General features: G+C 30.9%; 1 protein-coding gene across 2 annotated transcripts in view; it reads right to left on the reverse strand.

Moving 5' to 3' along the window:
* rttn (rotatin) overlaps positions 1–15,133 on the reverse strand; it is an 81,373-nt gene that overhangs the window by 33,934 nt on the left and 32,306 nt on the right. For both annotated transcript variants that reach the window (XM_073830687.1, XM_073830686.1), the window contains 6 exons: positions 13,584–13,728; positions 10,525–10,697; positions 5,073–5,292; positions 4,579–4,707; positions 4,274–4,384; positions 1,595–1,753 (listed from right to left, as the gene is read on the reverse strand). In XM_073830687.1, the coding sequence (XP_073686788.1) occupies positions 1,595–1,753; positions 4,274–4,384; positions 4,579–4,707; positions 5,073–5,292; positions 10,525–10,697; positions 13,584–13,728 (937 nt within the window). The remainder of the gene's footprint in view (positions 1–1,594; positions 1,754–4,273; positions 4,385–4,578; positions 4,708–5,072; positions 5,293–10,524; positions 10,698–13,583; positions 13,729–15,133) is intronic.

Consider the following 15,133-nt stretch of genomic DNA (forward strand, 5'->3'; position numbering starts at 1 on the left):
ATATATATATATATATATATATATATATATATATATATATATATATATATATATATATATATATATATATATATATATATATATATATATATATATATATATATATATATATATATATATATATATATATATATATATATATATATATATATATATATATATATATATATATATATATACACACACACACACACACACACACACACATACATATATATATATATATATATATATATATATATATATATATATATATTAGAGAGAGAGAGAGAGAGAGAGAGAGAGAGAGAGAGAGAGAGAGAGAGAGAGAGAGAGAGAGAGAGAGAGAGAGAGAGAGAGAGAGAGAGAGAGAGAGAGAGAGAGAGAGAAAGCATTTATGTGATTAAAAATGCAGTAAAATTGTAATAATGTTAAATTGTATATTATTATAATTTAATATAGTATTTCATTTTAAATATATTTTAAAATGTCAAATGTCGAAGAAAATATGTTAAGATCTTTAACTGGCAGAGTTTTTATAGTTAACGAAAAAAAAAACAATAATTTAAATAAAGTGGAAAATATTAAACAAATTAAAAAAAAAATTAAACTAAATGTTAAAACTTAAACTGAAATAAAAAATACACTAAACAGAAATCTTCCAAAATTTATAAAATATTTATAAATGATACCAAAATAACCCAGTCTTTACTATCAGTTTGTTTGTTTTTCACAATATTTACAGTAATCAACTTTTGCTGTCAATATTTATCTTAATTGTCCTATGGTATAAAAAATACTCCATGTAGTATATGCATAATAATTAGCAAATAATGTTTAAAACAGTAACAATTATATAATTATTATTAATATACAGTACTTCTTTTTTTAAATATTTAAAAAAGAATTTTCAGCAGCCATTACTCCAGTTTTCAGTGTCACATGATCCTTCAGAAATCATTCTAATCTATCTGGTGCTGAGTTATTACTGACAGTCAATTACTAATAGAAAAAGAAATCCTTTGTAACATTAAAAATGTCCTTACTTTAACTTTTGTTTAATTGAATGCATCTTTGCTGAATAAAAGTATTTATATGAATATGTATGCTTTTGAATAATAGTGTACCTTGTACTGTTTACAATTCATAATAATCAGGAAGGTAATAAGAAAAGAATGATTTTTAAAGGATGTAACTGGAATAAAGGCTGCCGAACATTCAGCTTTGCCACAACAGGAATAAATTACATTTTACAATATATTCAAATATCAAACAGTTTCTTTAAATTGTAACCATATTTTATAAAGTTTGATCAAATATATGCAGCAATGGTGAGCTTAAGACTTTCAACAACATTAAACTTTTGTTTGTTTTGTTTTTTAATGTTGACCCATACTCTATGTCCTTCAGGGGTGAGTTTATCTGGAACAGATTATACCACAAAGAAAAATAAGCCTTTCAGTTTCAGGAACTCGTGACTTCAACTAGCACTTTCCATTTTTTTGAGTCCAACATGCATCAGATGGTCTATGAACTGAGGGCAGTCCCTAGACTCTCAGTCTCTGAAGTAGTCATGATTTTGTGTTGTTTTCAAGCTGAAGCTGGATGGACTCACCTCTCGGCGCACCATACTGCACTCCTGTCTTTCCAGCAGGATGTTGAGTACTGTGGCCCACAGACCTCCTGAAATGTTCTGGCAACTCGCTGACAACAACACACACCCTCTCTCCAGCGAACTCAGAGCCGCACCCACAGCCAGGCTGGCACAGCGGACCTAGAGCCAGACAAATACACACAAACACACACACACTCGTGTTCAGACCCAGCACATGTGCTTGGCAGTGCTAACTGCCATGGGCTCTTTGGCATGTAGCACTGGCACAAATTCGTGTTTGTCATGCCCATTATTTTCAGTGCTCAGCATCTGCTGAGCTGAGGGAGGCATGGACACGCACGGGTACTCGGGATAACTATCCAGAATAGAAGGCCAAGGAACACAAATTGCTAAATAAGGTTTTCTTCAAAATTACGGACACGTACGTTTAATAAATGTACATTGTCTATGACTGCATTCGATGCCAATGTACAGTCAATGTTCGTTTGAGGTAACATGGTGAATTAGTATTTAGAGGAGCCTTGGAAATCTAAAACAGATTTTATCTTTTGTCTTGATATTATTTTTAATGACATTTTGACAGAACATTGGTTAAGAAACACTGTCTGCATTTACAATCAATATAAAAAATTGTGGGTGGTTGATCAAAAGGAGTTTTGTCAAAATCAAGTTTGTAGGTTAGAATGTATAATGATGTATGACAAAAAAAAAAAAGTCAGGTTCATTAACTGGCAGTGTTTGTTATTGCTAACTAAATTTAAAACTAAAAAAAAATTGAATTGCAATAAAGTAGAAAAAATTATATCAAAATATATATATAAATATTAGATGAAACACTGACAAATAACAGTAAAAATTATTATTAAAGTACTATACATAATATTTGAATTAATATTAATTTTAATATTTTAAATTTAATTAATAGTATAATATTGAAAAATAAAGTAATACAAATTCACACAATAAAAATGAAAAAAATAAAAAAACTTTAAATGTAAAGCTTAAGGCTAATTCAAAATATTTATACACAATTTATATCAAACAATTTATTATACCGAAATATTGTCAACCGTTCAGTTTGTTTTTCACAGTTTTTACTATAATCAACTTTTGTTCTCAATATATCATTTTAATTGGTCTTAAGGTGTAAAACAAAATTATTAATTATATAAATATTTCATGAAGCCTTGATAAATAACAAACGTTTGCCTTGGCAACTAACTGAAAACAAGTTCATAAGTACTAAATTATTTACACTAAAAAAAGAAAATCAATAGATTTTAATTAATTCATTTTGATATTTAAAATGGAATAAATACGTTTAAGCACTAAATTATTTAAACTGAAAAAGAAATTAAAACAAACATTTTAATTTTTTATTTAATATTTAAAAATGTAATTAATATTATAATATTCAAAAATTAACTAATAAAAATGACAAAAAACACATTATAAAATTACTAAAATATAAAATAAAATAAAAAATAAAAATACATAACTAAAGGGTAATTCTAAATATTTATAAGAAGTTTATATGAAACTATTTATTATACCAAAACACTGCTCACTATTAGTCATCAGTCAACCATTTTTACAGTAATCAACTTTCGCCATCAATATTTCATTTTAATTGGTCCCAGGGTAAAAAAAAAAATAATAATAATTAAATATTAGATGAAAACTTGATATATACAATTTTGCCTTGGCAACTAACTGAAAACAAGTTTAAGTACTCAATTACTTAAAATGAAAAAAAAAAGGAATTTAAAAAATATTTTAATTAATTCATATTAATTGTAATACTTAAAATAAAATAAATAATTTTAGGCACTAAATTATTTAAATTAAAAAAAGTTTTTTTTTTAATTAATATTAATTTTAACATTCAAAACGTAATTAATACTATTAATATTAATATTAAAAAATAAACCAATAAAAATTACTAAATCACATCACAAAATTACTAAAACAAACTAAAGTTAAAACTGAAAAATTAAAATAAAGGCTGATTTAAAATATTTATATACAATTTATATCAAACAATTTATCATACCAAAACACTGTCAACTGCTAAATTAAAACTAAATTAATAATTAGATATTAGATGAAACCTTAATAAATAACACAATATACAAAATATTTATTATATAAATTATAAATACATTTATTTACAGTAAACAACGTTTGCTGTCAATATTTCATTTTAATTGGTCTTACGGTGTAAAACTAAATAAGTAATAAAAAAATACTCCAATTAACATGTATACAGGAAATCTGCATTTATAATAATGATCAAATAATTAGCAAATAATATTTAAAACAGTTCTAGATTAACTTTAGCATGTCACACACATTCACGGAAAAAACAGTAACAATAATTATATTAATTTAACAATTTTGTCTTAAAAAGTGAACATACACAAAATAATAATATAAACTATAATAACAATAAAAAATAAAAACAGTCTTTGAACTTACTATTTGACAAGAACTCTAAAATAATTTATTATATTATAAACCTTTTTCAAAATGTACAATAATATATATTTTTGAATAAAACATTATCTAGTACCATTTAAAATTGGATGTTCTATTATAATGTGGTTTATCTTCCAAACAGCATTTCATGTCAACTATTTAAAATAGTAATGTAGGTTACATTTTACATGAAGGTCTCACCTCAGGGTCTCGGTCCACCCACAGGGGAATTAACCAGGCCAAACCAAGCTGGGCGGCACTCTGCTCATCAGAACTTTGCTCACGGCCCAGAGACCACAAAGATATCCAGTCCTTAAACAACACACAAACACTAAATATGGAGCATAAAACTGCTGTACTGATGTAACATACTTATTTGGTAATATAACGATTTAACTTAAGGAACAAACCGATATAATCGGCCAATCACGTTCACTAAAAGAAGTTTGAGCACCCCCTAGTGTTAGATTCAAAGCTTAGTGATATCAAGTGCTGGCATTTCTGACCTCATTTTGACTTTGCTTCATCATCTCATGGGACAAATGAAGCAGACAGGTAACTGCATTTTTTGTCACTCCTTTGCCCATGAAGGACATTGAGTTTCCTCCCAAATCTACGTAGAACGAAGAGATGACCTGAGAAGAGCAGACAAACAAGAACATGATCATTTCATTCAGAAAAATTTCATAATGCGTCTGAGAGACAAACAGGCATTGTTTGTGTTACATTTCTATATTTGTATCCACTACTAATGTAGTTAACATGAGTTTTAATTGGGCTATAGGGAGATATTGGTGCAAAGGAAATAAGATCCAGCTGAGACAGATTAGTTGTTATGAAGTGATTCATGCTTAAGTGTTCAGGAACATCTTGGACCCTGAGTGTGAGTGTGCGTTTAATGTGTTTTGTCTGCATGAGAGCAACAGGACGTGTGTATAATCTGCGCAAAATATGTTCTAGTGTGTAACCGAGGCACTTGAGCACATGTGTGCATGCATACTTCCAAGAGGCCGCTGAGGTACTTGAGGCAGAGTGTGTTTGGCTCCATGTTGGGGGTGTGTGTGCTCCAGCCAGGGAGGGCGGTAACATGGGCCATGGTCCTGAGCGTGCGCTCTAGAGAGGGCAGGCCATAGAAGCACGGAGCGTCGGACAAACGCAGGCACTGTAGCAGTCTCAGAGATAGTTCAGAGGCAAACGGTCCAGACAGAACCTCACACATCCTTAAAAACAGACGACAAATGCAAATGAGTGAGAAACAGAGATGCACTGACAGTAAAGACAGTAAAAATAAAATTAAAACAAGATTTCTATTTCGAATGAATGTTCATTCCAAAGAATCCTGAAAAACAAAATGTATCTTGGTTTTCACAGAAATACTAAGCAGTACAACTGTTTGAACATTGATAATGAATATTCTTTTTCCCTTGAGCAGCATATAATTATGATTTCTGAGGGATCATGTGACACTAAAGTCCAGAGTAATGGCTGCTGAAAATTCAGCATTGGTACCACAGAAATAAATTACATTTTAAAATATATCAAAATAGAACAAAAATGATTTTAAATCGCAACAATGTTTCACAATATTGCTGTTTTCATTGTATTTTGGATCAAATAAATGCAGCCTTGGTGAGCATAAGAAACATTAAACATGATCAATCCATAAAACTAACAAAAAAAAAACTTTTGAATAGCAGATTTTTTTTATTATTATGATTATTATTATTATTATTATTTGCATGTTCATACAGACAGCATTTCAGATGTGAAATTACTGGGATGTGCTGTGTGAACAGGACATTGAGACCTGTAAGTAAATGCAGTTGTCGATCCCAAAAACCGAGTGTGTAAATGTAGCCTATTACTGTTATTATTAATATTATAAATTCAATAATTATTTTATTCTATATTTTATTCTTTAATTTGTTATTCTATTCTGTTTTTTATTTTATTCTTTATTCTATTGTTCTTTATTTTATTCTATTCTGTTCTTTATTTCATTCTATTCTTTTTTATTCTATTCTATTTCATTTATTTTATTCTATTCTATTGTGTTCTTTATTTTATTCTATTCTATTCCCTAATCTATTTTATTCCATTATTTTATTTATTTTAATCTATTCTTTATTCCATTTTATTCTATTCTGAATTCCATTTTATTTTCTATTATGTTATTCTATTCTTTATTCTATTATATTCTTTGTATGCTATTCTTGTTTATTTTTTCTATTCTGTTTTTTTATTTTATTCTTTATTCTATTGTATTCTTATTTTATTGTATTCTATTCTTTATTTTATTCTATTCTGATCTTTATCTTATTCTGTTTTTTAATTGAATTTATTCCATTCTTAATTCCATTTTATTCTATTTTACAGTCCATTTTATTGTATTCTTTATTTGATTCTATTGTTATTTTTTTCTATTATGCGCTTTATTTTATTCTATTATATTCTTGTTACTGTATTCTATTTTTTTATTATATTATATTTTATTTTATTGTATTCCATTTCTTATTTTCTGTTTATTTTCTATTCTATCTTGTTCTTTATTTTATTCTTTATTCTATTCTGTTCTTTATGCTATTCTATGCTATTCTTTATTTTATTTTATTCTATTCTATTTTTTATTTTACTTTATTTTATTTTTTATTTTATTTAATTCTTTATCTTATTTTATTTTATTCTTTATTTTATTTTATTCTATTCTTTATTTTATTTTATTTTATTTTATTCTATTCTTTATTTTATTTTATTTTTTTACTTATGTGGGTCCAACCAACTACTTAAAGACCAGGGCTGATAACCAGAAGGTAACAGATGTAAAACCCACAAAATAAAACATTCATATATAATATGCTTTCTATTCTTCTTGCAGCAACAAAACACTTTTTTTTTTTTTTTTTTTTTTTGCTAAGTAACACATTCAAGATGTTTTTCTAAAATACCTTTCTTGTATTATGAAGGATTACAAACAATTACAATATAGAACCACCATAACAAGCGCTTTAAACAAATGATACCTGTTAGATTGCTGCTCATAAACTGAAAATGTAAGCAGGGAAATGTCTTAGTAGATCAGATTTGCATTACAGGGCCTTGAACATCAACAGCTAACAGTGGGAGTTTCCAATTTACGGATCCTCAAGGAGTTTTCAGAGGAGTTATTCCATAAATAACAAAATTAAATCAAAAGCGTCATTAGATTTGTATTTTCCCCCAGATGGCAGGTAGAAGGAGAAGACTCCTAATGAGGATAGTAAAACATTTTATGCATGTACGGCAGAGAGAAAAGGAAGAGTGTTTTCGGAATAACAAATCTGCCTTGTCGGTCTAAATGGTTTCAACGAGTGTGTTTTGGGGAGCAAACAGATGTGACAGAGTATTTTCGCACCCTCACTAACCACAGGTGCATGCTAAACTCAATAACAGCTACGGCTTTTGAATATACTTGAAGATTTAATTAAAATGCACAGTGGTTGCCAAAACAATCATCCTGTTAAAAAAAAAGAAAGATCAAAGAGTGATATAATTATTTTACTCAAAAAAAAGAAAAAAAAAGAAAAAACATATCTTAGAAGATTTTTAGGACCTTGAAGCAGTGGTTAGCATGTGTTTCAGGCACATTGAGCTGCGGTGCGCATATGGGTGATGCAGGTTTGTGCCCTATAGCTGATATATACTGCATACGTTTTTAATGTAACATATTCACTTGAAAACATATGCTCCTGAAGTTTAATTTGTGCAATTTCAAAATATATTCGAAAACATGTGTGCAAATGGAAAGCACTCACTCCTTAATGCAGAATATGTGAAACTGATACAGTGACCTGTCCACTGTTCTATCCAACATTACATTACCAATTGAACTTCATTATTATATTCTTAACTTTTATGCAGATTTTAGATTCTAGGTTAATATTAGCCATTAACAACTCATTTTTCATGTGACAGGGAGCAAATTAGCACTCAAAATATAGAGAGCTGCCGAGAGAACATAAAAAGAATGCACTTCTTTTGTAAGTCACTTAAAATGACAGAAATTTTAACACCTGGGATTGGTGATGGTGATCATGTGGTGAATGTGGATCCACCAGTGGAAAAAAAAGGCTTACAGTTTTCGAAGACAGTGGCTCTGCTATAAAAATGGCTCAACAGACGGTGTTCACTGTAAAGCCTGTGTGACAGTGGTTGCAAGTAACAATATGTTCACCACTGCATTCACACATTTTACGTGCGAGAACTTGATTAAACACTGGAGTGTTTAGTCAAGCACACGAAATGCCGGGATAAGTGTGTGACAAAGTATATAGGATCAGGTTTGAATTCGAAGCTTTTAATCATCTGAATTAAATCTGTTTTTCTATATATACAGTTGAAGTCAAAAGTTTACATACACCTTGCGGAATGTGCAAAATGTAAATTATTTTAGCATACAAAATGCATTTATAATAAGATATTTCACATAAAATGTTTGCATGCAGTCCACAAGAGAAAATAATAGCTGAATTTATAAAAATGATCCTGTTTAAAAGTTTACATACACTTGATTCATAATACTGTGTTTGTTGTTAGATGAATGATCCACAGCTGTGTTTTTTTTTTTTTTTTAAGTGATAGTTTTTCATGAGTCCCTTGTTTGTCTTAAACAGTTGAACTCCCTGCTGTTCTTCAGAAAAATCCTTCAGGTCTCACAAATTCTTTGGTTTTTCAGCATTTTGGTGTATTTGAACCCTTTCCAACAATAACTGTATGATTTTGAGATCCATCTTTTCACACTGAGGACAACTGAGAAACTCATATGTAACTATTACAGACGGTTCAAATGCTCACTGACGCCCCAGAAGGAAAAACCATGCATTAAGAGCCGGGGGTGAAAACTTTTGCATTTGAAGATCAGGGTAAATTTAAGTTATTTTGTCTAATGGGAAACTCTAATGAGCAGTACTAAATGGAAATATATATATATATATATATATATATATATATATATATATATATATATATGGTATTTAGGCAAAATAAAAATGTACACATTTCATTCGTTTTCATCCCCAAGTATGCACCCTTAATGCATTGTTTTTTTGAGCATCAGTAGAACAAAGTTGTCACTTCCTCATAAACTGGCACTAAATATCGCACATAAAAGTAGGAGAAGCCACTGAATATAATAACTGTCATATATCATGAATTACTTTGCTTCAGAGCAAACAGACGAAACCCCAAAACCCAAATTTCTTTATTAAACTTTCCAACATGGACCATCACATCAACATATAACAACACTGATTTTATGAATGTATCATTCCATGGTATTATACCCCAGTAAACACCTCCCTCAATCAATTAACTTCCATGAAAAAAACAACAACAAAAAAACCAAAATCTTAAAATTCTATCTTAGAACTTAAAACTCCTAATTATTTGTGCGCATACGTTTTTTTATGTGCATTTTCAGAATTTATGAGCGTCTTGGCATTTCAATCCAGTGTTTTTTATGCTATATTCTAAAATGTACATAAAAATAGGTGAATGGAAACAGAGTTTGAACGGTCTGCAATAGTTGCATATGAGTCCCCCAGTTGTCCTCAGTGTGAAAAGATGGATCTCAAAAATGATACAGTCATTGTTGGAAAGGGTTCAAATACAAAAAAATGAGCTGAAGGATTTTTCTGAAAAACACTGGGCAGTTTAACTGTTCAGGACAAACAAGGGACTCATAACCAACTATCACTAAACAAAAAAAAACATAGCTGTGGATCATTCAGGTAACAATTTTAGGAATCAAGTGTATGTAAACTTTTGAACAGGGTCATTTTTATAAATTCAATTATTATTTTCTCTTGTGGACTATATGTAAACGTCATTTATGTGAAATATCTTTTTCAGGTCAGTACTAAATAAAAAAATAACATGCATCTTGTATGATCCCAGATATTTTGGTAAAATAATTAATATTTTGCAGATTCTGCAAGGTGTATGTAAACTTTTGAACTTTTACAGGCACATAAGCAATAAGGACAACTGCATAATTCCTCATAGTCACACAGCCTGTTAGGAGATATAAAAACTATTAAATTGTGAGAATTAACCTACGCTAGTCTACAGATGTGTGGCTGAATTGTAGTGCATTATGGTAGTTTATAACTGAATTGTAGAGTATTACGGCCTAACAGTTAGTCAAGAGAAACAGTGAAAATTTTAATTTGTATGGTGTTCAAACTAGACTCAGGTGCTGTTCTATAGATAGAGCTATCCGATGGTTCACTGCATGTGTTAAAGAATAAGAATGTGTCAGTAAGTGTGAGTTTGTCGCTAAATGAGTCAAGTGAGTCATTTTGTGTGTGTGAGAATGACTCATTCAATGTGCCTGAGTTTGTGAGTCATTGTCCTGCGTTTGTGTCACCCACCGTTGAGTGTGTGTGTGTGTGTGTGTGTGTGTGTGTGTGTGTTACCTGTCAGAAGTGTGTGTCATTCGAAGCAGCAGAGTGTTGAAGAGGCCTGTCAGTTCTCTCTGTAGCCGGTGACTGAGGTGGGCCTGAAGCTTGTCCGCCTCTCCCTGTGACTGGATCTGTGTGTGGGTCTGCGCTTCTCCACTCAGCAACAAGTTCAGCAGGGTGTGCGACTCCTACACACACGAACACACAGGTACTTAACAATGTGATCTGTCAATTACGGCTATCGGATACATCCAGATTCAGCTGAACACAATTTGATGACACCAACCTCATCTGCCACAACTAAAACAGTAGTTTTTTTTGTTTTAGTTTTAGTTTTTTTTTTTACAAATTCCTCATTCAGAAACACTAGAAATCATAATCCTGCATATATTTTACCTAAAAAAATTGCACTATGACTAAATACCAGGACTTTCAAGGACTTTTCAAGCACTACTTTTTTGAATTTCAAAGAGTTCCAGAGATCTCACTTATTGAACCACGTCAATTTCAAATTCTAAAAAAAAGATAAATAGATAAATAAAAAAAAAATACTAATAAAACTGGCAAAAATAAAGCTGAAGCACATGCAAAGAATTACTACTATTAAGTTTCTTAAGGGATTGTGTAGGCCTATACTTATTCATTCTTTTTTTGTTGTTTTGTTCTATAACTGTACTGCCTTAATGGTTTAATGTGTTTGACTGTTTAAGAAAAGAAAAATCTGAAAAAAGACTTGCTAAATCGCTTCAAAATCCTGATCTGAAACAAAAGATTTGCGATTTATGCTACGAAGAATTTATCTAAAACAAAAGATTCACGAACCCGCCCCGAAGTTCCAATCTAAATCAAATAATTTGCGCTCCACACTTCGAAGTGCCCATCTAAAGCTAAAGATTCGCAAAACCGCTCCGAAGTGTCGATCTAAATAAAGTGATTCACGCTCCGCGCTCCAAAGTGCCAATTTAAAGCGAAAGATTAGCAAACCCGCTCCGAAATGTTGATCTAAGTCAAATAATTTGTGGTCCACGCTCCGAAGTTTAGATCTACAGCAAAAGACTTGCAAACCAACTGTTAAGTTACAATCTTAATCAAATGATTCGCAATCCACGTTTCGAATGGCTGATCTAAAGCAAAAGATTTGCAAATCCGCTCCGAAGTGTCGATCTAAATCAAATGATTTGCAATCCGTGCTCCGAAGTGCCGATCCAAAGCAAAAGACTCACGAACCAGCTCCGAAGTGTCGATCTAATCAAATGATTCGTGGTCTGTGCTCTGAAGTGTAGATCTATAGCAAAAGATATGCGAACCCACTCCAGTTCCAATCTAAATCATCCACGCACTGGTCCCAATCTGAATAATAATTTGTGAACAATCATTTCATATCAGGACTCAGTGAGGAGTGCAAATCATTTGACTCGGATCAGAACTTTGCATACAGTGAATCATTTGATTTAGATTGGGACTTCAAATCATGTACTATATTCCATGCTCCAAAGTGCCAATCTAAAGCAATAGATCTGTGAACCCGCTCCAAAATTCCAATCTAAATCAAATGATTTGCGATCTGTGATTTGTAGTGCTGATCTAATGCAAAAGATTTGCAAACCCGCTCCGAAGTTCTGATCTAAATCAAATGATTCGCGATCCACACTCTGAAGTCCCAATCTGAATAATGATTCGCAAACCATCATTTCAGATCAGAATTCAGCGAGGAGCTCAAATCATTTGACTTAGATCAGAACTTTGTGTATTGCGAATCATTTGGTTAACATCAGGACTTTAAAATCACGTACCGCAAATCATTTGATCTGAACCATTCAATTTGCGAAATGATTCACGAATCGTTTCGTTCTAAATGAAATGATTCATAATACGCGCTCCAGAGTCCCGATATGAATCAAATGATTTGTGATACGCAATTTGAAAAGGAATGTTTTTTTTTTTATTTGATGTTTTTTGCTAGTGAATCGTTTGAAATGAATGATCGAAGTCACAAGTTTGAATCAAGGAGAGCGATGCCAGCGTAAATGACTCAATTGATTTGGTTCATCTGTTCCTCCTTTTGTGTCTTCAACCATGTTTACAACATTGTCAGTAGTACTACTGGCTTAGCTCGCTAGACATGAACCGAAATAAGCGAAAAAAAGGTATGATGGTTTTAAAAAGATATGTGCTTAGTGAAAAAAGTAAATACTTACTGTATTTCATAGATACATTGTCTTTCAATAATTCTTGAATACTGCTATTTTCCTCGCCAGAATAGTACGCACAGGTCACAGATGCGCATTGACTTGTTTTTGTACTACTTTATTTCACAAGGTGGCAACACTGTCCCAGGCTGTATAGACGGCAACGCAACTGACACGAAATTCAATATATTTGTGTGGGCCTTTTTCAAAGTAAATCTATGAGATTTCTTCAAAAAGTAATAGCATACTCCTCCTCATTAATCCGCACAATTTGAGCAATCATTCATGTCCGAAGCGCTAATGATGCAGGATGGGTTACATTTCAAAATTTTGTGGGAAAAGAATATTAATAAGCATGTGTTTGCTTTAGCAGGCACCACCAATAAAAAGCACTGTAGAGCCTGTGTTTCATTTAGACAGCACAGATGTTTGAGAAACACTCCAGCGACTGTGGATGCTCTCTGCATTTCAGCGCCTCCCCCACCAAGCGTTTCATCAAACTCAGTGTTCTCTGTCGGGCATCAAGGCAGGTTTGTTTGCATACATACACATTAATGTGAGGTAAGGCAGGAAGAGACTTTTAAGAAATAAAACCATTCATCCCCAGTGTGAGAAACAAAAACAATGACAGCTGATGAACGGCTCTCCTTTACGAGCGTTAATACGATATTAATGTATTTGTATTGCTCCACAGTGTGATTTATTTCAGCTCTTCTTAATAAATACACCACACTGTGTTCATCTGAGGCAGGAGGGCAAACTAATTTAATTACCCAGGTACAATAAGTCTCTTTATTGTTTTACGAGGTCTCCAAAGTAATCTCGGAGACATGCAGGTACTCATCCATAACAGATTCAACATGGCTGTGGTTTATTCAGGAATACCTGGTTTAGGAGTAATTCTAAGAGCCATTTCAGATCCTGGTGGTCCTGTTCAGACTGGTTCTGCTTGAAGAAGGTGTTGAGGAATGACACAATGTCCACCAAGAGCCTTTCATCTTGATGGCAAGCTGGACGTACCATCAGAAATCTGTCAGAATAATAAAAAGAGGTTACTCTATCGCTCAAATGTTGGGGGTAAGATTTGTAATGTTTTAAAATATCGTTACAATATGGATCATTTTATATTATATTTGTCAAAGTACAAAGGGTCAAAATATATACGCTACCAGTCAAAAGTTTTTGGACGGTAAGATTTTTAATGTTTTTTTTAAAGAAGACTTTTCTGCTCACCAAGCCTGCTATTTTTGATTTAAAATACAGCAAAACAGCAATATTGTGAAATATTTTTAATATTTCAAATAACTGCTTTCTATTTGAATATATTTTAAAATGTAATTTATTCCTGTGATCGTAGCTAAATTTTCAGCATCATTACTCCAGTTTCCAGTCACATGATCTTCCAGAAATCACTCTAATATGCTGATTTGCTGTTTAAGAAACATTTATTATTATTATTATTATTATTATTATTATTATTATTATTATTATTAATTAAAACAGTTGAGAAAATTGTTTTCAGGATTCTTTGATGAACAGAAAGATCAGCATTTACCTAAAATAAAAAGCTTTTGCAACATTATTTTGGGGGGGGGGGGGGGGGGGGGAGAATATAGAAATCAATACTTTTATTTAGCAAGGATGCTTTAAATTGATCAAAAATTATGATAATGGCATTAATAATGTTACAAAAATTTATATTTCAGATAAATGCGGATCTTCTGAACTTTCTGTTTATCAAAGAAACCTGAAACAATTCTAAAAATTCTTTATTATTATATGTTTTCAACATAATAATAATAATTAAAAAATGTTTTTTTGAGCAGCAAATCAAAATATTAGAATGATTTCTAAAGGATCATATGACTGGAGTAATAATGCTACAAATTTAGCTTTGATCACAGGAATAAATTATATTTGAAAATATATTCAAATAGAACAGCTATTTTTAACTGTGAGTTTAAATAATAAAAATATAGCAAAACAGTAAAATGTTTAAAATGCTTAATTTATTTTAAACTGCGTGCATTCTCTGGTTAATCACAATTTATTGCACTGCATCGATTTATAAATTTATATTAATCTTTTAAATATTTTTTTATTAAGTATATTTTTAATATCACAATGCAGTAAAAACAGTTTGATTGTGAAAAATTATTACAATTTAAAAGAACTGTGTACTATTTTAATATACTTAAAATGTAATTTATTCCTGTGATTGCAAAGTATTCTAATATGCTGATTTGGTGCTCAAGAAACAATATATTATTATTATTTTCAATTGTAAGGCTAAATATCATTGTGGAAACTGTGATACTTTTTTTTTTTTCAGGATACTTCCAAACTGAATAAATAGAAAGTTCAAAAGAACAGAATTTATTTGAAAGCGAAATTGTTTGTAACATTATAAATGTCTTTACTGTCACTTTTGATCA

Source organism: Garra rufa, chromosome 24 (assembly GCF_049309525.1).
Source record: "Garra rufa chromosome 24, GarRuf1.0, whole genome shotgun sequence".
Taxonomy (NCBI): Eukaryota; Metazoa; Chordata; class Actinopteri; order Cypriniformes; family Cyprinidae; genus Garra; species Garra rufa.